The 25,338-nt window shown below is 46.6% G+C and overlaps 1 protein-coding gene and 1 long non-coding RNA gene across 3 annotated transcripts; both read right to left on the bottom strand.

Annotated features, from left to right (window-relative positions):
- Positions 1 to 3,222: 3,222 nt before the first annotated feature.
- Positions 3,223 to 13,340, bottom strand: casc3 (casc3 exon junction complex subunit). Its single transcript, XM_076996875.1, is given in 14 exon segments — positions 3,223 to 5,381; positions 5,866 to 5,916; positions 5,918 to 5,989; positions 6,080 to 6,282; positions 8,317 to 8,424; positions 8,621 to 8,729; positions 8,868 to 8,929; positions 9,151 to 9,977; positions 10,115 to 10,291; positions 10,442 to 10,590; positions 10,795 to 11,013; positions 12,080 to 12,135; positions 12,262 to 12,286; positions 13,137 to 13,340. Coding segments are annotated over 14 exon segments (2,283 nt in total). The 5' UTR covers positions 13,323 to 13,340; the 3' UTR covers positions 3,223 to 5,342.
- A 10,352-nt stretch (positions 13,341 to 23,692) lies between these two features.
- Positions 23,693 to 24,658, bottom strand: LOC143508920 (uncharacterized). Of its 2 annotated transcripts, XR_013129537.1 has the most exons (4): positions 24,544 to 24,658; positions 24,271 to 24,450; positions 24,051 to 24,114; positions 23,693 to 23,790 (listed from the first exon to the last, which is right to left on the bottom strand). It is a non-coding gene; the product is annotated as an uncharacterized LOC143508920 (long non-coding RNA). The 2 variants fall into 2 exon arrangements; XR_013129536.1 differs by lacking the exon at positions 24,544 to 24,658 and having other exon boundaries at positions 24,271 to 24,487.
- Positions 24,659 to 25,338: the final 680 nt, after the last annotated feature.

Raw genomic sequence — 25,338 nt, forward strand, 5'->3', positions numbered from 1 at the left:
AGGGGGAACAAAGACCGATAGGGGGAGCGTAGTTAAATACGCCGGACACACCACCACTTATTAAACACGCATCGCTGAAGCCCTAACTTCAGTGGTTTTGAATCTGATCAGGCCTGAGACCTTATCAGTATTTTAGGACCATATTAGTATAGTAGACCATATTAGCATATTCAGTATTAGGATTTGGAGCCAATCAACGATCTTGTTCTTCAGTTATTTCCCCAAAAATGTTTACAGGTCAGTCTCCTGAACACAGCTTAAGATGAACCAGTAGCTGCAATAGGATAATCCAGAGAGAAACTACTAACAATGACATCTTTTGAAATAGGTTCTTTGTCATGAAACATTTTAGTGCTCAACTAAAAGGCAATGGAAACTATACGTCCGGTGAATATAACTTTTAGATTAAGTGTATTCTGAACTTGCACTTGATTTAGCCTAAGGATCTGTAATAGAGAATATCTCATTTAAAAATAAAATGTATGAAAAATGCTTATCCTGACTGAGCTATGGTGCACTATTAGTCATGATTATGACCCATGCTTGGAAAAACCTGGGCCCTAGTGTTGAGTTCCATGTGCCTTGGATGTGAAGTGCGCCATTAGAATGAAAACTGACACCATGATAGGCCTGCCTGAGGCGTGTACCCATCAAGAGTCTCAGAATGCCAACCTTGTTTCTGAACGCCTTCATTACAGAGTGACGGAAAGTAATCCCGTCTGATCACTCATCCTTCTCTTCCAGTGTGAGGAGAATGATGCACACGGGCCTGGGTGATCCAGAGCTGAGAGTCATAAATCACACCATGCTTCACTCACCACAGACAGGACGCCCATTCTAACCCGTGCAGCCAGCACGCTTCACATACCGTGGTGAACGCGCAGTCACGGGGGGGACAACGTGTGTGAACACGCCTCTGCTCTGAGGCTGAAACATATATTGGGAGGTGTGTGTTTTACTGAACTCCTGCCACAGGGAGAGGCAAAGGATTTTAGCACACGCATCCATGTAGTCCATGAGGCAGTGTGAGAATGAGTTAGAGAAAAACTAAATAGAGGATTGTCAAAAAAAAATATGGCAGGAGCGTCAAGGAGGAACGAGACTGTGAGTAAGTGTAGCAGGGAGGAGTGAGGCAGAGCGATTGTCACTAAATGTGTAAGCGTGTCAGGAAGTGAGAGTGAGGAGTTTGTCACTAAAAAGGCAGTAGTGTCAGGGCGGAGTGAGACAGAGAGTGAGGAGCGGTCACTAAAAGCGAAGGAGTGTCAGGGAGGAGTGATATAGGGAGTGCAGGGCTGTGTCAGGGAGGTGTGATAACGGAGTGCAGGGCTGTGTCAGGGAGGTGTGATAACGGAGTGCAGGGCTGTGTCTCAGGGAGGTGTGAGACAGTGAGGGGTCGTCACTAGAAGGGATGGGAGGGGAGGAGAATGGGGGCGGGGCTCTGTAGAGGCGGAGTCTAAGGGAAAGAGGAGAGAGACAGCATGCCAGCAGGTTCTGGCGTCAGGGAGGAACACGCCGTTTTTTGTTTTAACACATTTCAAGTGTGAAATCTCAGCGAGACGAGAAACTCAAGGAGAATTGCTTTTTTATTTCATTTTTTTTTGCTCCAAATGAGTCTGATTGTATAAGCAGCTTGGCTCCCACTCCCCCCTTTACTTTAACACACGCAGTAATGCATCACAGAGGCGAGAACATCACAGTGGCCTCGGCAGCCCCGCCAGCTGCCACCGCTATGAATATTCATCGATGGGCAGGCTTACGAGTTTGTCACCTGATTGGTCAAAGAAATCATTTTGTGCAGATTGACCACTGTACCCACCAATGCAATTGCTCAGTGACACTCACTTTGAATTAAGATGAATATTCATCACATTATTCGGCTTTGCTGTGAATAAGGTGTTTGTGCTGTGGACAGATGACAGGCGTGTAGCCCCCCAGGCTTTTTCCATCAGAAACAAGAAAACAGAGGAAGGAAATGTAACCAAGCAACTAGGCAGAAGTTGTGGTAAAGGTGATACGAGTCTACTTCAAGCTATTCATCTGAACGTTTGTGCAAACGTGTCACTGGTCGCTGTGCCTCCATGCACGGCGTGACTGACAATGAAGGAAACTCGTTAAAAGACATGCAAAAACACTTCAGACACACTCTCAGTGGAGACCTTTACTTAAAGGTTATTTCAATTGAAGAATCCGTGTGTAATTGCGTGTAGTAATCATGTAAGCCCAAGGCTGGGTTAACATGTATTTGAAACACCAGCCCAGTAACACGCATCCATTACAAAAATGAGCCCTCACAAACATGCAAATTAATGTAACGTGAACTATTCGCCTTCTAATGATGGTAAATGTCATCTGCACAATCTTGGCTTCTATGTGCAAATGAAGGTGGTGATTATTAAACCATGCAAAACGGTCCCGTTTGTGTGTCCTATTGCTCTGGCCCCGGACTCATTCATGAACATGAGAAGTCACATTCAATAAGGTTCACAAGCACAATTTCAGGAGCAGCCCTTCCTGTGTGGCCAGGCACCATCTTCCACTTTTCATTGCAATACTCAGCACAGATGAAAATGACAAGAAACTGAATGAATGTTGAAGCCATAAAACGTAACAGGAAATGCACTGTAACTGGAAATGTGGACTGATCTGTGAATAATTTTACGTATTTTATTGCATATTACATGTACGCAATATGCATAGCTAAATGAAATTATTCACTAGGCATGTTTGGCAAAATACCAAAGAAATGTCACTGCAGACTAGCAGACTCCTTACAGCTGGAAGGTCCAGTGGCGTGTGGGCTGAGGAGAGAGCCAGGGGCTCAGAGCAGCGGGACGGGGCAGACGGCCCCTCAGGGCGGCTCAGCAGGGCTCTCCCGCCCTGTGACTGGACACGGGAAGGCGAGGCCAGACTCCACCGCCAGCTGCTCCCGCGGGGGCCGTGGTCAGGACACTGTCGCCAAGGTCCTGATGATAAAGGCTTTGCTTTTGGAGCTCCGAGGAAGGTTGGAATATAAAGAACCGGCAAACTACTTGCTTGCTGATAAGGGGGAGTGCAATTATTATTATTATTTCGCCATCTGCGCAATTTTGGCCGCAGGAAGAACACCACAGCCTTGTATCCAAGCCGAGCTGTCTCGCGTGTCCGCTAGCAGACATGGTGTTAGCATCTCGAACCTCCGATCACATAACGACGACCCCTCACCCAGAGACGACGACAAAGTAGTCCACATGGGTCTTATTTTAATAGTTCTCTTGACAAAATTGTTCACAAAAACAAACAAACAAAAAAAAATCAAACACCTGTGAAATATATTCAAACACCTGTGAAACGTACAAGCCTCCTCACAGTGTTGGCAGGTCTAGTCATTCAGAACAGATATGTTAAACCAATTCAGATTAAGGCATTTAAAGTAATGTCATCAAATCACCACGGCTCATACGCCACATCAACACTGGAAACAAAGAGAGCTGCAGATATACTGGCGTGTCCTTGGGAGCGAGCGAGCCTGCCGTCTGAAAGGCCGCCAGCAGGACCGTCCCCCGCGGGACACGCATCACCGTCTACCACGGGAGTCCCGCTAGCATAGCATTCACAAAGAAATGTATTCATGTTCTCATGCAAGCCTGTACAAAGCTAGAGAGAGCAAGAGTGAGAGAGTGAGAGAGAGAGAGAGAGAGAGAGAGGGGTAGAGAGAGAGAGAGCCATCCTCTTGCAATAAGCATATCTAACGAATAAAACGAAAATACACAGAGGAAATATTGATGATTGCGAATGAATGAATTTAGTTGAACTGTTAGATAAACCAAAGAAAGGAGGCGAGGTGTCCCTGCCGTCGTTGCTCATGGCGACAGTATTCCACTGGCGGCGAAGAGTTTAAAGTATTACTGCTCTTTAAACCACAGGCTTCAATAGACATTTGTTTTCTATATACACTTATATTAGGAAGCTATCACCAAGCTGTAGCGCTGTCAAGTACGTCAGTATCAGGCAAGGTTAACGGTTCTGTCTGGGTTTACAGTATTGATTTCAACACAGTACGTCAAAAAATACTAGAGGTGCTCTACGTGGATGAGGTGGTAAGAGTGAGGAACCCGGCCTCCCACCCACGGGACTAGCACCATAAGGACACGTCTACAGCACGGACGCGGGCGCAGCGCTAATGAAGCCCTGCAAAAACGAGACGCTCTGAAGTATTACCGTCCTCCACTTAAAACGAGAGATCAGATCTGACCCTCGCCAGATGACGCAACACGCTGGGGTTTCTGCGTCGGGCTCCAGTCGCCGCTTAAGGGCGCGTCATCGCACACGGCTACGCCACGCGTTTGGTGCTGGCCAGAGACAGCCGCTTGTGTCGGTGACTCTGGATGACCTCACTATGCTATATATTTATGTTTTTGGTCAATCCACTTATCTACAGGCACAGATCATAAAGACCCACAGCTCATGTTCCGGGTGTGGAAACCACACTGTATCTGACGTATTGCCTTATTTATTCTTACCAACAGAAAAAGAGGAAAAATTAAAAACAGGAAACCAAAGTGTGTGCTTAGACAGCGAGGCCAAACGCGTTGCCTTCTAATGCTCAATGTGACTGCAAACTTGAAGGTGCTACATGCTAGACATCTGTATTAAAGTTCAGTGAATTCATCATCGAGACAGACATTAAACAAGCATCACGTATTACCACAGCTGACCGGATTATGTCTAAATAGGCTTTTCAAAAGTCCTGTAGGGGTCCTGCTCGATGTCACGCTTTTCCAAACACAACAAACGGGGTAGTGTTGTTAAAAGGCAACCAGGCGAAACGTGTCCTCACGCGGTGAAGCCCTCCACCCGCTGCTGCAGTGGTACGGAGACCCTCACGGGGCTCCCGAAACACATCCCACACGCTGCAATTAAAGAGGAAGGGGGGGTTCATACAATTACCTACACTCCACCATCTCAACCTAAACTAATCCAAGAACAGAATCATCAGGATGTTCAAATACATTTACGAGAACAGTCACCAGCCACAAAACCTTCGGACACGTCGAGCAGGGCTGGTTAAAGGCCTTTTACAGTAACGGCCAGAATGCTGCTTCGTGAAGAAGAGGCACGACGCCGGCCCCCAGCGAGCCCGACTGCGCAGCTGGCCCAGAGCAGACGCGAGCACAAACCGGAGCGGGCGGGAGGGCGAGCACAGACACAGCCGACTGCACGAGCAAAATGAAACGTCGAGGAACGAACGAACAAACGAAAACAACGCTAAAGGTAAAAAGCAAAAAACACTGTGAATTCTTCTCATCCACGAGTGGTACTGGTCCGGCAGACAGCGGCGCGGCCTCCTGTCCTCTCCGCGGGAGCTAGGAGCGCACCTCCTCGCTGGCCTTTCTGCTCTGGTCCTACAGCACGGAGGAGGAAGGAGCTCTGGTCAGACCGTGCAGGAAGCTGAGCTCTGGAGCTACACACAGGCCTTGCTGTGAATGTCTCCAGTGTGAATTCAGCCACGTTTTAAGAAAGGCCATGTAACGGCCGGAAAATCTCATTATGCAAGAGAGCCGTTTAGCAGTTAGCCCCATAACTCTTCCCACAATAAAAAAAGATTTCATACACACACACACACACCCTCACACCCATATACTCAGACTCAAAAACACATACAATCCTGTCAAGAAGGATTACTGTGAAAAGAAAAAAAAGAACATGACTCCACCCACAAAGTAAACACCTCCATACAGATATGCATGCAAAGAAACACACACACACACACACACACACACACACACACACACACACACACACACACACACACACACACACACACACTTCTGAAACACAGGCAAGATAATAAAGTAATGTCATTTATGTAGTGTATGAATAGCTTGCCTCTGGTGGGGGGGGCTTGACTGTGACGGGCTGCGAGGTGCGTCGGGGGGGGCGAGGGTTTGGGCTGGGCTTGCTGCTGCACGGTGTCGAAATACGTCACGCCACCGTACACCTGCGACTGTGCCTGCAGAAAACACACTCATTAGCATGGCCACGCCCACACCCCACCCTCATCATCATCTTAAAAGTTCTTGAGGCGGAAAGGTTGCGTCACCTGTGGGTTGGGGTACATGGGCGGTAGGGTAGCTCCAGCGGGATACGGGTAGTTGGTGTTGCTAAAGGTCACAACCCCGGGTGGAGGGTAGAAAGGTGGAGGAAGCAGCTGCTGTGGGGGTTGCCCTGGCGACATTGAAACGGGCGGAGCAGCATAGAGTGCAGGGTTAGGCATGGGCCCTCCCGATTGGTGCGGATGCAAACCTGAAGGAGAGAGAGCAAAAGCTATTGGTCAGTAATCACTATTATATATTTATTTTTCCACCAGTCTACTACACAGACCAATAGATGAGTGCAGAACACTGGAAATTCTGACCAAAAATGTTGTTTAATTTTGGGAGTTTTGCTCAGGATATTGGAAGAATTGAAGTAAATCAGAAGATGTTTTTAATACCATTTTAGATGGTATATTTTTCTTTAATTTCCCAGGCCTCTGCTACAGACATCTTCATAGTGCCTAGAAGTGGTCTTCTGCATGCCCAAAGCAAATGACTGGATCTTCCATTCATCATCTATAATATGAGCCGTCATACTAAGATAATTCTTGTTGCTAACAGAGGTCCAGTGATCCTGAGTCAGAGCCACATTTCTGGCGCTCTTCACAATAACTTGTTTTACTTCCCTTTCCTCATCATACAGCTGCTAGATTTTCTTCGACATTGTCTTTCTCGACGGTAGTTTGTAACTTGCATCAGTTGACGCGATGTGCAGCGCTTCTTGTAAGTCTTTATCTTCGACCACAGAGAGCGAACAACACTGCAAATAATGTGACGCGTCATGTATAAACGCGTGCGGAGTCGCGCGCTACGGTCACTCGCGAAAATTTAATCCAGTCCTAATGGTCCAATGAAGGTAATTTAAAAACCAGGACATTTCTTCACTTAAAAAAAAACCCGGGACGCCCGGGACAGGATGTGAAATACGGACATGTCCCGGGAAATACGGACGTTTGGTCACCCTATCGTACTAGGAATACATTTATCAGCTAAGTTATCATTACTGACCTGCGCGTTAGCCCCAACATGTTTTGCGTTGAGGGGGTAATGAAGGGTGCAAGTGCTCCTGTGATAAGCGAACTCCTTCCTACATAAAGTGTAAATAACACTTTGTACTTCCATCTGGAAGTTTCTTATATTTAAATTTCCCATCCACCAGCGTAGCCTCTTCAGTCATCTCCATCATGATCTTATTGTGCGTCCATATAATCTGTATGTCTGGAACTCGTGCACGGAGAAACATTCCACGGTGCAAAAGTGTCTCATGCGTAAAATGCGTTAATTTTTTAGTGCGTTAATTTTCCTGTAATTAATCGAAATTAACGCGTTAAAGTCCCACCACTAATATATATATATATATATATCAGTGGGGAACCGTCAGGGCCCTCTACGCCCTCTCAGAGGGCCTAAAATATTCTTAAAGCATTATATATATAATTATCCAATTTTATTTTATCTACTTACAGTTTGACATTCGACATCTAAACAATTACAAAAATATAAGCAAATAAAATATTCACCCGTGTCTATTCAATCTGTGTTGGAAGGTGAGGGGTTGAGTGGAAGCCTGTGAGCCTGTGTCTCCCCCTATCAGGACTGTGATGCCCGCTGTTCGTTTACAGAGGGCCTGGCAGTTATAATTCAGCGCAATACCAGTTTCAAATGACAGCAAAATTGACCAATCATATCTTCTCTCTTAGTGGGCGGGCTTAACTGTATGATAATTTCCGCCCGCTGTGGCGACGCTAGCTGTCGTTAGCACCATCGCTAGCTAGTTTCGATTCATCCCTTTGACGTCCTCGTGCGCGTTGTTTACATATTCCGCTTCCGAGAACCACGGAGCTGTGAACCTTATTTTGTTTGTATACTTATTTTGCTTAAGATGTTATCTAGTACAGATATTATTGTTTATTGCGTTTTTAAAGCTGTACTGTCGTCTCAGTTTTTCTTTATTTAGTTTATTAAGAAAGGAAAAAAAAAATTTCGGGGGGGAGGGGGGGGGGGGGGGTAGCGGGCCCAGGTTTAAAGGTCACGGTTCGCTACTGATATATATAGACTGAAATTGGTTGGACAGGCAAGTGAACGTGTCCGCTTAAGCATATCATTAACATATGCTAATATATGTTAATGATTATAATATGTTAATCTTCATAAATGATTGATATACACATAGCTTTACACAAATCTTTCTTTTAAAGGAATTAACGAGTGTTAAGGTCTCGGCTGGGCAGCGGCATCTCACCCGGGTGTGTGGGGTGGGGCAGGTGCATCTCCGGCTGGACCAGCAGGCCTTGCGGAGGCATGGGTGTGGGGCCATCACCGTGAGTGTAGATTGGTCCCTGGAACGACACTGCCAGCCACACACACACACACACACACACACACACACACACAGAAGAGCGGGGTTTTAAACCGCAACGTTTCACCATGCCACCATTAATTTTTGAAACTGCAGTGCATGTATCTGCAATGTATGAATAACTCTTAGGACCGCCCAAAAAAGACCAACAGTGCCATCTGCTGGCCAGCAGCGGGAGTGCACTCACTGGGGTCATAGTAGTGGCCCTCCATTACTCCTATATGCATCGGCGCTGGTTCTGGCACTGGTCTCTGGCGCTGGGAGGAATAGCGCTTGGCCCGCCCACCCGCCACACCCTGCCAGGCAGAACAGAACAAGCGGGTAATGCAGCAGCTGCTCCCCAGACCCAGTTGGACACATCCCACCATATCCAACCACGGAAGTAGCTGCGCTTATAAAAGACATCATAAGTGGCAAAGTGGATCAGAACTCACCATGTCCTCCATGTTGGCATACTGAGGAGGGCCTCCTCCCATATGCATAGAGTTAGGGATGCCTAGAAGGGACAAAAATGCAATTACACAAGCTGCATATTCCGTCGTCCTATTCTGAGAGCAGAGGGCTCGAGTCATTTGGAACACACTTGTAGTGTTTATAAAATGACCGAAAAAAAAAATATAGAATAAAAATCCACTAAATTATTAGTCAAACAAAGAAAAATGCAGAGCAAAGAAAGACAGACAAAAGGTAAAAGAAACGTAATGAAAGCAGGCGTACCCCTCATCTCAGGACGCAGGTAAGAAGGCGGGCTTTGGGCCCAGTTCTGCCCAGCCAGGCTGAGACGGGCCAGGTCCTGATCCAGTCCCAATAGGCCGCTCTGCGTGGCCGTATCCCCCTGCCAGGATTCGTTTTTGACAGGCGTGGGGGCGGGCAGTGGGGCAGGTGCCGAGTCCTCCAGAGACGCCTGTTTGCTGAGGTCCGAGGGCCTCGCGCGGGTCCGGCGCGCCAGCGAGTAGGATTTCTTCTCCACGGGCCTCTCGGGGGGCGGTGATGACTCCCTGGCGGGCCCCGGTCCACTGGCGGGGTCTGCCATGGCTGCGGCGTCCTGCCTCCGTGGTGACGGTGTAGCCTCTCGCTCCACCCTATGCTGGTGAGCCGTATAGGTGGTGGTGACGGTGGGGACCTCACCCTCCTCGTCATCCTCGCTGTGCGCGGTCTCGACCGGTACAGCGGGCCCGGGGCGCTCCACGCGGGGCCCATGGGGGCCTCGACCCCTCAGCCTGGGCGCTCGCTCGCCCTCCGGAGGCTGAGGTCGCACGCCTCGCAGTGGGTAGCCGTCCACCGCGGCCCGGGGGTGGCCCCGGCCCTCTGTGCGGTGCGGGGCCAACGGGGGGCCTCGGCCGGCCTGGAATCCGCGCCCCGATGGCTGGGACGAGGGCCGGAGCTGGGGGCGGGGGGGGCCCGGGGGAGCGGCCGACTGCAGGCTCATGGTGGCCGGTGGGGTGTTGCGCTGGCCGGGGGGGAGACCCTGCCAGGAGGCGCGGGGAGGTTTCTCTCCGTCCCTGTAGGAGCGCTTGGGCTCTTGGTTTGGTGTCCCGACGTGTCTAGGAAAGGGGCCAAATGCGAAAACATTCACTTTTAAAGCATATCATGCAATGAAAATAGAGTCTATCTGACCAGTGGAACAGTAAAGGAGCCCCTGGTCTGGCCGGTGTTCTGAAGGCCTTCCTAACAGGCTCACCTGGGTCTGCGAGAGCGGTACGGTCTGCCTTCACTGGCGCCTGTGCCATTGCGAATGTCGTAACCATAGATGGCGATCAGCTCCTCGCGAGACTTCGGCGCCTGCTCCTCCTCCCTGAACTTGTCGTGCTCCCAGCGGCCCTCGTCTTTCCACAGCTTCCTGTGTCTGCCTTTGGGCCTGTCACGGAGAGGGGGAGGGAGGGAGGGAGAGAAAGAGAGGGAGAGTGAGCCACGCCCCCTCCGCGTCTTACCACCCCAACATCGTCCATTCTCAATGGCCATGCCTGAAGACATCAAGCAGCAAACGTTTCTCTGCGGGCAACCTCACCTCTCCTCGTCCTGGGCCTGGCCTCTCACGTCATGCTCAAAGAACAGACCCTTGCGTGGAATGTAGGCCGGGTTCTTCCGGTCCTCGTCATCGTCCAGCTTCTGTCCAACTTTCCCCGCCGACTTGTTCTCGGGATCGTCGGTGCTCTCCTGTAAGGATCGCCCCAGATACGTTAGCACAGAGCCCTAGGCCTACAGCTAACCTTAAGCCTTAACTACAGGTGGGTCTCGCACAACATCTGACATCTATTCCATACAGACCTTACACTACAGGACACGTCTTAACGTGTGAGAAGCACAAATCCGTAAACAACCAAACCTCAACGCACACGACAAATCTGCTTCATGCTCTACCTGGCCATCTCCGCTCTGTCTCTCTCCCGCCAGGTTCCCCTTCTTCTCCGCCTTCACCTCCTTCACCCCTCCCTCCTCCTCCTCCTCCTCCTGCCCTTCATCGACGTCTTCCTCTGCCAGCTCTTCGGCAGGAGCGTCCGCCGCAGCTTTCTGCTCCGTGACGGGGCACGCAGCCTCTTCGTCACTGAAGTGTTCTCCCTCCTCCTCATCCTCTCCTCCCTGAGAGACAGTCAGACTGGATGGTTGGCATCGCTCTCCCCATCAGGAAACTAGATTTTCATTCCCCTTTTACATTGTTATTAATAGCCTGTAACCAGCTACTCAATTCAGGAAACCCAACTTGCATTCAAATAATCTGAATATATAGATCTGTCTCCCTCCTGTGGGAGATGTGACCAAACACACAAGAACAGTGTTGTATTATCACACTGCTATCCATATCAGCATTTCAGATTATAGAAATGAAAGCCAAGAAAGCAGTGTCAAGTCTTTGCATTCTGCTGCACACACCTGTACCTACACATGCTGGAAAGAAAACAGCTCATCATCCACAAAGCAGGAAGAGGTTTGCGCACACACACACACACACACACACACACACAAACCAAATGGGTTGCTAGGACAACCATTAAAATGGCCAACACTGGGGGAAGGAGCCCGTTTAGATTTAGCCATTTTCAAGCAGAACAAGAACCAAACAGCACTATACAAATTATAGACCAAAACGATTTACATACAGCATTTGCTGACAGTTGATACGGTCAATATAATTTGCCATGATAGTCAGATTTATCAAAATAAATTATGCTTACATAAGGTCTTAAGACGTCAAATACTTTAGCATGATTTACACAATGATGCATTTTAAAAGCAATTTTTTATCCATTGCCAAAACATTTCTAAATATTTAGATTCCCAGTATTGTCATCAATCATCAATAAGGAGCTTGCAACATAGCCGTTACGCCTGTCTGTAATGAACAGTAACGTGTATAGTCAAGTTAACCAACTAGCTCATTATCACAGAGTACATTCTTATCGCAGTAAGATTGCAGAAAACACAGAATGCAAATAACTTGTCCAGCATGTCAGCATGTCAACAGCGCACTTGTGCATGTGTGTGTATGTGCGTGTGTGTGTGTGCATGTGTGTGTGTGTATGCCATGCCAATGAAAGCTTTAATAGAAGTTCCAACGCTAGCCCCACTGTCTCAGCCTTCTGCTCAAGTCTATGTGGAGGCAGATTTTCCCAGCAGCCCTCTGGCCTGTGTTGCCATGGTGACTCACCTCAGAATGTGAGCCGTTCTCCTCTACATCCGCACTGTCGTAGTCAGAGAGGACGGCTGCAGGAAATAAAGAATCAGCTCTGTAAACCCACCACCACGCCACCTTGTATGGATTAAACCCATCACATAATGCCAGTGTTTCACAACACAGAGTGTGGGGTACACGGAGAGAGAAACACTCACCTTCACCTACCGCATCCTCGCTTTCCTAGAAAAGGATGAAGACAATTATTTAATGCACTCCTGCTAATCCATCAGCAAACATCCACAGACATTTCCTTTTCAAGCTTTGGGGGAACTAACCATCTGCCTCAACCAAGCCATGTCCTTCAACTCCTCAAGCCTGCTGCTCTATGCACTCGTAACAGCCTTATAAAATAAACTCCAATAAGGAATGCTTGTACAAATACATCAAGTGCCTTATTAACCAGCCCTCTGAGGATGGTATCATTCTGAGCAGATTTGTTAGAACCTAAACCTTGACCAGAAAGAAGAAATAGACTGCCAGTGGTGTGTCTCAAATTCTAATAGGAATAGTGATGATAAAGTGTCTTAAAAAGTCTTGGGCAAAAGTGGAAGCCACGTCTAGGCTACAGCTGATGTCTAAATGTCTCAGGCACATCTCTTGTAAAGAACATCTCCACAGTTGGACTGTAACCACAAGAACGTTTCTAATGTGGTCATTTTGCCAGGAGATTACGGAGTACTTTGAGAGCATCTGTACGCAAACAGATTATACAAAATACACAAAAATGACATGTAGTTCGAGATGGCCACGAGATCCAACACGTCTAAATGACATTATCTGTGGTGTTAAGAGATGAGACGAGCTACATATCTCCACTCCAGCGGTGATCTGATGAGCTTCCTGCGACCTGAGCAAAAAAACACTGTGGAAAAATACCACAAACCCTCCAACGGGCCCAAACGCCACGACTGTCCGTTAACACCCGAAACCGCGTTTCTCCAGCGGTACGGCGGGACGTCGGTGTCGGTTCGGCCCATTTACACAACGATACCGACTGGCTAGACACGATAGCAGGGCAAGACCCACTCACACATTCGGACTCGTCGTCGCTTTTGGTCCGAACACGAACAGCTGGCGACTCGACAGGCTCGGGGACTCTCGTCCGACTCTTCCCCGCCGGAGACGACGACCTCCCGCTCTCGGAGCCCGACCCAGATTCCTCCTCCTCCTCGCTGTCCTGGGACGCGCGCCGTCTTCGTCGTCGCCGGTCCGCCATCTTAACTCACAAGGAAGAAAACCCGGAAAAGCGCAAGGAGATGTGGGTGGTAATGATGTCGTCATTTCCGCTCCTTCATTCCACCCCTCTCAGATTTAGAAGACATGTGTGGAGGGTTTGTTATTACGGCTGAACGGAAAACGCACATTGTTCCTTATGAGGAATATTTTATATGGATTATTGGTTTAAATCTAATTTTAAACGTGCAGTCTCTATTATGGCTGAATATTGCTTACATGTAACGGAGACACGATCTTAAAAGGATACAGAGGTGTCAAGTAACGAAGTACAAATACTTCGTCACCTTACTTACGTAGACATTTTGGTTATTTATACTTTACTGGAGTAATTATATTTCAGCTGATTTTTTACTTCCACTCCTTACATTTTCACACCATTATGTACTTTCTACTCCTTACATTTTAAAATTAGCCTCGTTACTGCTATTTCATTACTATGGAAGCCCATTTCCGCCACCTAAAATAAAAACAAAAACAGCACATATATATATATTTTTCTCATTATTAAGTAAATTGCTATCTCATTATTTCGAGATACTAAGTCATTATTTTGAGATACGAGATACTATAGTATCTCGAAATAATGACTTAGTATCTCGAAATAACGACTTAGTATCTCAAAATGATGAGATAGCAATTTACTTAATAATGAGAATATATATATATATATATATATATATATATATATATATATATATATATATATATATATATGTGTGTGTGTGTGTGCTGTTTTTTTTTTTTATTTTAGGTGGCGGGAATGGGCTTCCATACATTTCGACTTGTTTTCATTCCGGCGTGTCATCGCTTAATAAACCATATCCTGGCTAATCGCGTCATCCGGATAGAGTGAATTTGATTGTGGTTGGATGAGAAGTATAAACATATAACATCCCGACACCCTATTGGTTTGTACGTGATCCATCACACCTGCACAAGTATAAGTATTTCACATTTTGTCTCTCATAGTTGAGAACTTGCACAATTGGTGACTGACTAAATACTTATTTTCCCCACTGTAATTTCCTCTGAACGTGTCTCTCATTTTCAGATGAGAAGTGCTATACTATGCTGATAGTCCTTACTCACCTTCTGCCACCAATCGCGATGAGTCGACGTTGTTTGAAGTCTGCAATAAAGTACCTTCTTGATTTTGTTCCAGTAAGTCTCACAGTATTTTGAGCCAGTATTTAATTAATTTTGGTATACTCCTCTGTGATCCAACAAAGAAGTGTAAGTGTCAAACTCTGGTCCTGGTAGGCTACAGTCCTCGGAATGAGTGTTTTCTCTAGCACATCAAATGAAACAAAGTCCATTGTAGTTGTTCAAGAAATATTAAGTGTGACACTTTGTAATACTAAAATGAGAGTTATTTTTCTTTGCATCTTAGGCTGGAAGCAGCATTGCTTCCCTCTATCAGCCACAGCTAATCTGTATTGGTAACCTGAAGGCTGCTTCACGGCAATATGTGATTGTTGGAAAGAATGACCAAATTACCATTCCCCTTGAAGAAGGACTGACATGTATTGTAGACAAGCTGTTCAAGCTCTACTGGGTGTGCAACCTGCCCTATCCACCTCAACTTAGCTCTGTGTTCTCCTTCTTTGAACGCATCTATGACATTCCCATCTCAACCAGCAGGAAAGCCAAGGTACTGAACCCAGGGTTGCCAACTCTCATGCATTGAGCATGAGACACGCATTTGACTGTCTTCACACGCTCTCACGTGTGAGTCTTAAGTCTAGATTTAAAGATTGGAACTGTGTCAGAATCTCTGATTGGAGCTGGAAGGCTATTCCATAATTGAGGGGCTTTAAAGGAGAAAGCTCTGCCTCCGGCTGTAGTCTTACAAATTTTTGGAACTAGGAGAAATCCAGCATTTTGGGGAGACGGGTCTGGCTGCAGAAGGCTGGGCGAGCTCCAGCTGGAGGCAGCTCCACGTTGGGGCAGGAAGTGACGTAACTCCAGCGTGGGGCCGGAAATTACAATACTAAGGTTTTCCTTACTTGTCTTGTGAGACGCATTTTGAATGAGGGTGAGTATCTTAAGGTTAAAATAGTTTATTTAAATAGTATATATTTTATTGAACTCTACAGCTTGAGTGAATAAAACTTCGACTTTCTCTGTTTAACGGAGACGTGGCAGCAACCTGGTGATTTTTTTTCAGTTAAATCAGTGCATTCCTTCCGGGTTGGTGTTTACCAGTGAAGCCCGCGTCACAGGGCGAGGCAGCGGTATCGCTATTCTCTATAATGAGAAGTGGAAAGTGTCCAGACTGTCTGTAACTCATCAGCCATCATTCAAATCTGCTACAATCCAAATTAACGGACCATCTCCTACCATCTTAGCTGCAATCTATCGTCCACCTAAGTTCAATGCTGCCTTTTTAAACGACTTTTCAGTGTTTTTAACATCAATCTGCTCTATGACACAGAACCTTATAGTCCTGGGAGACTTTAATATCCACATGGATAATAAAGGTAATACAATTACCAAGGACTTTTTGTCATGCATAGACACATTTGGTCTGCAACAGCTTGTGGATTTTCCAACACACCACAAAGGGCATACTCTTGATCTCATCTGCTGCTCTGGGATCACTGCTCTGAACTGTGCAGCTACGGAACTTCCCATCTCTGACCACCATCTGATCTCATTCACTGCAACACTACCTGCTGTGAAAGCCAGTCCTCGAGTTATTTCGTTTCGCAACATAAAGAACATTGATCAGACTCAGTTATCATCTGAAATGAGTTCTATACAATGGAACTCCGGTTCTGTCTCCCCTGAGTCTCTCTTATCCCAGTATAACACAGAGTTACACCACCTTTTGGATAAATACGCCCCACTAAAAACGAGGACAGTTTCATTTGCTCGTAGTGCGCCATGGTACACCACCGAATTGCGCCACTTAAAATCTAGAGGACGACAGCTCGAGCGCCTGTTCAAGAAAAGTGGACTTACAGCACACAAGGAAATGTACCACAGCCACCTAATGCATTACAAGGAAGCTATTTCTGCTGCAAAATCTGTTTATTATCGGACATTGTTTACGGCTTCTGAGGGCAACACCCACGCTCTTTTCCGTTCTGTAAACAATATGCTCCAACCACCGGTCACATCACCTACTCAATTGCATTCTGTTAAACTATGCGATATGTTTATGACATTTTTTGACTCTAAAATCCAAAACATCCATGAACAGATCAACCTCTCGCCACTCAGTTAATGCTACCCCTAAGTGCATTCCTGATCTATTGCTATGCCCTTCCTCTTCCTTTTCTACATTTGCTCTCCTTACAACTATTGAAATAGCCCATCTTATTAAGAAAGCTAAGCCTACAACCTGCATTCTTGATCCCCTTCCAACAAATCTTATCAAAGCCTGCTCATCCTCTCTATGTGCACCTATTACTGCTATTATTCAGTCTTCTCTTTCCACTGGTTCTGTCCCTGCCTCTCTTAAACTGGCCATGATTACACCCATACTTAAGAAACCTGGATTAGATCAGACTGATTTTAATAATTTCCGGCCTATCTCAAGCTTACCATTTATCTAAAAAATTCTAGAGAACATTGTCTATACTCAGATTCATACTTACATTAGCAAAAATAACTTATATGAAACCTTTCAATCTGGTTTTCGTCCTCTCCACAGCACAGAAATTGCTCTCCTTAAAGTAACTAACGATCTTCTAGTGGCAGCTGATTCAGGTCGGCTCACGAATCTCATCCTCTTAGATCTCAAGTCTGCGTTTGACACCATCTCTCACCCAATACTACTTGATCGCCTAAAATCAATTGGGCTCACCGATACAGTGCTTAAGTGGTTCTCTTCCTACATTAGTGATCGTTCCCAGTTCATCCGCCTCAAGAATTACCAGTTGTCTCTATCCAAAGTCACTTGTGGCATTCTGCAGGGCTCTGTTCTCGGACCTCTCCTATTCATAATCCATCTTCTCCCAATTGGCCAAATATTTAGGAAATTCAAAATACATTTTCACTGTTATGCTGACGACACCCAGCTTTACCTCTCCACCAAACCCAATGATACTCTCCCGCCCTCCTCCCTGGTAAACTGTTTAGACCAAGCAAAAGAATGGTTCTCTGAAAATTTTCTACAATTAAACGCCAATAAAACTGAAATTCTCCTAGTAGGAACTAAGAGCATTCTCGAAAAAAGTCAGTGTTTCACTTTGAATTTTGATCATTGCGCTGTCTCTCCGTCCTCCCAGGTTACAAGTCTGGGAGTTGTTTTTGATAGCCATCTTTCCTTCAAAACACACATCTCCAATATTACACGTTCAGCCTACTTTCATCTTAGGAACATTAACAGACTGCGTCCATTTCTTAGTCAATCCTGTACAGTTATTCTGGTCCATGCATTAGTAACATCGAGACTAGACTACTGTAATTCTATTCTTTATGGCCAACCTCAGAAATATCTCCACAAACTCCAGTTAGTTCAAAATTCAGCAGCTAGGATTATCTCCTGGTCTCCTATCTCTGAACATGTCACCCCAGGCCTTAAAGAGCTTCAATGGCTCCCTGTGAACTACCGGATCCAGTATAAAATCCTACTAACTTCATTCAAAGCTCTACATGGACTTGCTCCCTCTTATATCGCTGATCTCCTCAAAACATACCGTCCTGCTCGTACCCTCCCATCCTCTTCAGCCGGCCAGCTCACTCTCCCTCCAGTCCTATTGTCTATTGTGGGAGCTAGAGCTTTTAGCTACTCTGCCCCGTTACTTTGGAATACCCTTCCTACTCAAATCCGCAATATCGACTGTCTATCTACCTTCAAATCTCGGCTTAAAACCCACCTATTCACTTTAGCATACTACTGACTCCTCATTTTCACTTCTCCCTGTATGTCTTATATTTTATCTGGCTGAAAGTAATTGAATAGCCTATATGTAGATCTGTTTGTCTGATTTTAAACTGTTGTAAGGTGTCCTTAAGTGCCATGAAAGGCGCCATCAGTAAATAAAATGTATTATTATTATTATTATTATTATTATTAAAAGCTAAATAAAAAATAAAGCCTATTGATACTTGTTTGTTAGCTAGGTAGGCTAGCTAATGTTTAGTTAATAGCTGCATTCCAGTGTTCTGGACTGTTTGAGTGTGTGACGATGGGTGCGGCGGTAAGGATGAGACACAGAATCCTCTTTGCAGCAGACGTCACTTTAATTTAAAGACGTAGATCGTGCTTCTAGCGCACGTGCAACATTTAATAAACACAGATATGTGCAGACATAGACAACGACGAGCACAGGACACTGCGCGAACGCACATTAAGTAGACAAACCACATTAGCCCCACGTGATGACGAGACTAGGCACAGGTGAGACGGATAATCACTAGACGGAACCACCACCACGAGTATCCACAGACGCAGACGATGACACGCGGACTACGTGAACACACGCCCAAAGGGGAGGGGCCAGGGTCCTCAACGTGACAGACGCCCCCTCCAAGGGCACTACCCGTCCCGGGGTGCCAACAACAGGACCGAGTGCCCCGAACCCACGACGATGGGCGGATCCGATGCGCTCAGTCCTGCGTCTGGGAGGTGACTGCCCTTGGCGAAGCGTCCCTCACGAATCGCCTAGCGCACCCTCCCTGGGAAGACGGGGGAAAAGACGTTAGACACACTCAACGGAACAGATACGAACACACACACTGGTACATTAACACATAGAGGAACAAACGGGAATAGGGGATTCGGCACACATACGGGAAGACTGACGAACACTGGCACAGACAAACACATAACGGGCGCCAGGCTTCGCGCCAGGAGGAGCGCGAGTAGAGGAGAGAGATCCGGCGCTGCTGGTGCTGCGTTGGGCAGTCTCCCTCCTGCCTTCGCTGCGATCCCTCCACTGGGTGCAGCGCGGCTGGCGGACGTGCCAGGAGCAGCGCGGCGGGCGGACGTGCCAGGAGCAGCGCGGCGGGCGGACGTGCCAGGAGCGCCGGGGCTGGCGTACGCGCCTGGTGCATCGCGGCTGACGGACTGACCGAACGGGCCGTGTGGGTGGTCCCCTTCGGTCTCCATTTCCTCCTCTTCCTCTTCTCCCCGACTCCACTCCATGGACTGCTTCGGGCTGCCACCCCGGGAGCAGTCCATAGCACTGTCTCTGGAGCGAGCGGAAGAGGGCGTCCGCTTCCCTCTTACGGTCTCCGCAGACCTCTCTGAGGGGGGAGGGCTCTCTTCTTCCTCCGTAGTATAGGAGCCCTCCTCCTCCTCACCCTTCTCTGCGGTGCGAGAGAGGCACACGGGCGGAGGGAGGTAATCCTCGTCCTCCCTACCGTAGTCCACGGTGGAGGCGGAGTCCTCCGACGAGGGGTAGTCCTCTCCCTCTCCCCCGTAGTCAACGGTGGAGGCGTCGTACAGCGACGGAGGGTAGGCTTCCTCTTCCTCCTCATCGACGTTCTCCTCCCCGAACTCGCTCTCTGGGGTGGACTCGGTGGCTCCAAAGACACACGAGCCCACCCTCAGCGGCGAGAGGGCGCGGGGAGGAGACGGGTGTCTGGCCAGCCAGACCTTAACCGCCTCCTGTCGGAGCACCACCGCCCACTCGGGGCTGGACGCCTGTTTAGCCATCCGCAGCAGGTCGGCGCACTGCGGGTCCCGCTCCAGCTGCTCCGACGTCAGCGTGGCGTCGCATGTTGAGGTGATTCCCTCTCCTCCTCAGGCGGCGTCCCTGCCTCGTAAAACTCCGGGACGCTTACCCGTAGGGGCGAGAGTCCCCGGGAAGGCGAGGGGTGCCTCTCTCGCCACACTCGGACCGCTGTCTGGCGGTATTCCCGTGCCAACTCGGGAATAGCGGTCTCCCGGGCCGCACACAGCAGGTAGGAGCATTCCGGATCCTGCTGCAGTTGCGCCAGAGTCGGCGGACCTGTGCGGCGTGGGCGAGGAGATGGAGAGCGGTGATGCCGCTTACTGGGCTTCTTGCCCTTCTTTTGCTTGCCCTTGTAGCCTGGCATTTGTGTCTCTCACGGCTCGTCGTTCTGTGACGATGGGTGCGCCGGTAAGGATGAGACACAGAATCCTCTTTGCAGCAGACGTCACTTTAATTTAAAGACGTAGATCGCGCTTCTAGCGCACGTGCAACATTTAATAAACACAGATATGTGCAGACATAGACAACGACGAGCACAGGACACTGCGCGAACGCACATTAAGTAGACAAACCACATTAGCCCCACGTGATGACGAGACTAGGCACAGGTGAGACGGATAATCACTAGACGGAACCACCATCACGAGTATCCACAGACGCAGACGATGACACGCGGACTACGTGAACACACGCCCAAAGGGGAGGGGCCAGGGTCCTCAACGTGACAGAGTGCTCTATAGTCATAATCCATTTAGCTAGATTACTATCATATGAAATATTGGACCTCATCTGACCAGTAAAATTTAAGCTAGCTTAATAATGTAGTTAGTGTCGCCACTTTAGCTAGCATTGTCTCTAATCATTCAGTAAGTAAATTCTTATGAATGAAAAAAAAATTCTAAAAACAACAAAACTTTAATTTTTTTATTGTATTTGGTCTTTTATTGTATTTACATTTTACAGAGTAAACCTTTGATCAAAATATCTTCAGTTATCCAACTTTTGTTAATATTTTCATGTCTTAATCATTAAGCTGGGCTACTATATTATATTATATTATTACGGAGCAACATATTCCAGCTAATAATTTTAAAAAGTCATAGTGAAGTTTAAGACATACAGCTTGTCATTTTGTAGGTGAATAAAGATACATTAAACTATAAAAACTTTCCCAGCATTGTAAGAGAGAGATGGTATTTACAACATATGTTACTGACTGATGTTCGTTACAGGACACTGCCATCAGTTCATTACTTCAAGCTGAGCACAAATGACAGACCATTATAGGTTTCTGAAGCCTGTAAATGCTTATGTCACCACAGGTTGTTGCCTTATACTGTTAGTTAAGAAGTATATTGTGATAGAGATTTTGCGCTCATTTCAACACGTTCTACCAATCAGCTATAATTACATTGTCGATCTCACACAGAATCACCTGACTTGGTCAAACCAAAGTTGCTGTATTTAGTATTTAGATGGAGAATCATGTCAGTATATTCATTTAACATATTGGCACAACATATGTGTATTGTAATAGGTTTGTGTGTGTGCATAAATAATTCTAGGTCATGTTACTTTAGTGCCATAAGCTGAACCATATACATCACCCTAGTTATCCCATGCTTTAAAACACTATAAATATTTCCAGGTAATTTAATCTTGCATTACAAATGGAAATGCTTAAGGATCTTCAGATTATATTAAGTCAGTGAATTTGACATTTATGGGAATGCATATCCATTTGGGATTTTGATGGACACAGTTGCATGACACCTCATGCACTACCCTCTGTATGCTGCAGTACTGTAGTTTTTTGTTAGGTGTAAATATAAAATGTTTCATATATTGTATTGTATATATTGCTGACATTAGAATGATAACGTTATAACATTTCAATAAAATAAATGTATTCCTAGTACGATAGGGTGACCAAACGTCAGAATTTCACATCCTGTCCCGGGCGTCCCGGGTTTTTTTTAAGTGATGTCCTGGTTTTTAAATTACCTTCATTTGACCATTAGGACTGGATTAAATTTTCGCGAGTGGCCGTAGCGCGCGACTCCGCACGCGTTTATACATGACGCGTCACATTATTTGCAGTGTTGTTCGCTCTCTGTGGTCGAAGTTAAAGACTTAGAATAAGCGCTGCAAATTGCGTCAACTGATGCGTGTTACGAACTGCCGTCCAGAAAGACAATGTCGAAGAAAATCCAGCAGCTGTATGATGAGGAAAGGGAAGTAAAACAAGTTATTGTGAAGAGCGCCACAAATGTGGCTCTTAGATCACTGGACCTCTGTTAGCAACAAGAATTATCTTGGTGTGACGGCTCATATTATAGATGATGAATGGAAGATCCAGTCATTTGCTTTGGGCATGCAGAAGACCACTTCTAGGAACTGTCTAGGGCCACTGTCGCCCTTGGCTTGCTCACTGGGGGCTATGACTCGGCACTTGTAAAGCTGCTTTGATTGATTGATTGATTGACTATGGAGATGCCTGTGGCAGAGGCCTGGGAAATTAAAGAAAAAGTATACAATCTAAAATGGTATTAAAAAACTTCCATTATTCTTCCAATATCCTGAGCAAAACTCCCAAAATTAAACAACATTTTTGGTCAGAATTTCCAGTGTTCTGAAAACTGTTTGCTCTGTTTTCTGCAAACGTTCGTAGCGCTAAGTACTTCGTAACCTCGTATAAAACGTACGAGGTTAAGAAGTAGGATACTTAGCGCTACGAACGTTTCGGGAAACCCACCCCTGTAGACTGGTGCAAAAATAAACAAGATGTTGAAGTTTATGCTTATGTTCATTGATTCATTCATCATTCAAATTAAATTAATATTTCTCATGTTAAATACTGAAATGTGATAAAAATGCGATTAATTTTTGATTAATTAATTACAAAGCTTCTGATTAATTCGAATAATTTTTTTGATCGCGTCCCACCCCTATATATATATATATATATAGTGGTGGGCAGTTATCGGCGTTAACGCCATTAACGGCCCACCATTAATATAATCATCTTCTTCTTTCGGCAATTCCCGTTTAGGGGTCGCCACAGCGGATCCAACTCCTCCATCTGGCCCTAATATATATGTATAATATGAAATTTATATATATATAATTCATATTATATAAATATATTCATATTATATATTCATATACAAACCTACAATAAAAACTAGATAATTGATTATAAACTATCGAGCTAAACAATTGATTATATAAATTAGAAAATGATTACACAAACTGATATTGTTATAATGATTTAAAAAAAAAAAACCTCCGCAATGAAAGGACATGGTAGATTTCATCTTGTTTGCCCGAGTTCTTTAATTAAAGACATTATTATCTCGCAATACTTTATATCCATTCCGCCCTGTAGATGGCAGCATTTTGTCATTGAATCACTATTTCAGTCAGTATTATACTCCCAAACTCGTCCATTCATTCAAGGGCGTTAGAAATGATGGATCAGAACCGATATGAAATTGACCATTGAATGAGTTTGTCACATGATTCAGTAGATTAATGAACAAGGAGCAGTCTATTTATTGTCGTTTTTTAAATTTTCATTTAAGTTGGTGATCTTCCTCGCATTTGTTGTACTTCAACTTCTCTTCGGTACCTCAGCGTAGCGTGTTTGTTGATGCAGAAGGACATAATTAGAAACAACAGACCAATCTACTGTAAACAAAAAACTTTATTTATGATTTTCATAACACATTCCACAGATCCTTGAGAAAGCTGAGGCAAGTCCACTAAACACAGACTCGTTAGGTGAAGATACTGCCTCAACACTGCAAGATTCAATATCTGTAAAAGATTAAAGTTGTACAGAAAAATAGCATAAGAAATTATGTTTAAAGGCCATAGGACTGTGAAAGAGGGATTTGGGTGTAATAAAGGTTTTTATATTTCATGCTGCACAACTAAAATAGGGTCTGAAGAATTACGCTGACAAAAATGGTCCCCTACTTATTTACTCCTTTAGACCATCTCAGATAAACCTGTTAGTAGCTCATGCTTACACTACAACATTGCACAAGTTAGAACAGTAAAATATTAACAAGTACCATCTGGAATACATGTGTCCGCTGTCTGGTCCTCCGTGTGAACACACAGATCGTTTGTCCGTTTCTATACAGAGAGGAGACAATTAAGATTACAACCATTCAACATATGATTCAGACACTAACATATAAATGTACAATTGAACATTCAAAAGAGCAAAATCTACAGCTAACAGGGTGACTGGGTATAAATGGAAGACATTTTAAAGAATAAAACAGATACCTTGGATCTGAGCTTAAGACACTCCAGCCCCACGTCCGCTGCCTGTGACTTCGGTGGCACTGAAACCCTCAAGCTGGAAAGACTCACAGGACACCCTGAATCACCTGATCGGTTTGGTGGGAAGTTCTGGAACACTGTCCCTCTCTTCATCTTCACCATTCACCTCATCAAATGCCAAATCTGATTTGATCAATTATAGAAAATTATACTGAGAGCAATGAATAACTGTAACACATTAGGTCTTTGGTAAAATATTACCACACTAAATCTCACCTGAAAACCCTGTACTTTGGGCTTCCTCTGGCAGAGTAATATTTAACTATTCTTCCTCTGGCGGCGGCCACGGGAACCCGGGCGGCGGCGACCACGGGAACCCGGGCAGCGGTGGCGGCGGCGGCGACCACTGGAACCCGGGCGGCGGCGGCGGCGGCGACCACGGGAACCCGGGCGGCGGCGGCGGCGACCACAGGAACTCGGGTGGCGGCGGCCATGGGCGGCGGCCACGGGCGCCTGGTTGACGGGCGGCTGCTTGGGTGACGACACGGGTGGCGACGACACGGGTGGCGACGTCACGGGTGACGAGTTCACGGGTGACGAGTTCACGGGTGACAACGTCACGAGCGACGACGTCAGGGGTGACGAGTTCACGGGTGACCACGTCACGTTCGACGACGTCACGGGCGATGACGTCAGGGGTGACGAGTTCACGGGTGACCACGTCACGTTCGACGACGTCACTGTCGGCGTCACGGGTGGCATCACAGTCGGCGTCACGGGTGGCGTCACGTGTGGCGTCACGGTCTGCGTCACGGGTGGCATCACGGGTGGCATCACGGTCGGCGTCACGGGTGGCGTCACGGGCGGCGTCACGGGTGGCGTCACGGGTGGCGTCACGGGTGGCGTCACGGGTGGCATCACGGGTGGCGTCACGGGTGGCATCACGGATGGCGTCACGGACGGCGTCACGGGCAGCGACAACACGGGCAGGGGCGACACGGCGAGCCCGGGCGGCATCAAGGGTGGCGTCACGGATGGCATCACGGGCGGCGTCACGGATGGCATCACGGG

The sequence above is a fragment of the Brachyhypopomus gauderio genome, chromosome 2 (genome assembly GCF_052324685.1).
Source record: "Brachyhypopomus gauderio isolate BG-103 chromosome 2, BGAUD_0.2, whole genome shotgun sequence".
Taxonomy (NCBI): Eukaryota; Metazoa; Chordata; class Actinopteri; order Gymnotiformes; family Hypopomidae; genus Brachyhypopomus; species Brachyhypopomus gauderio.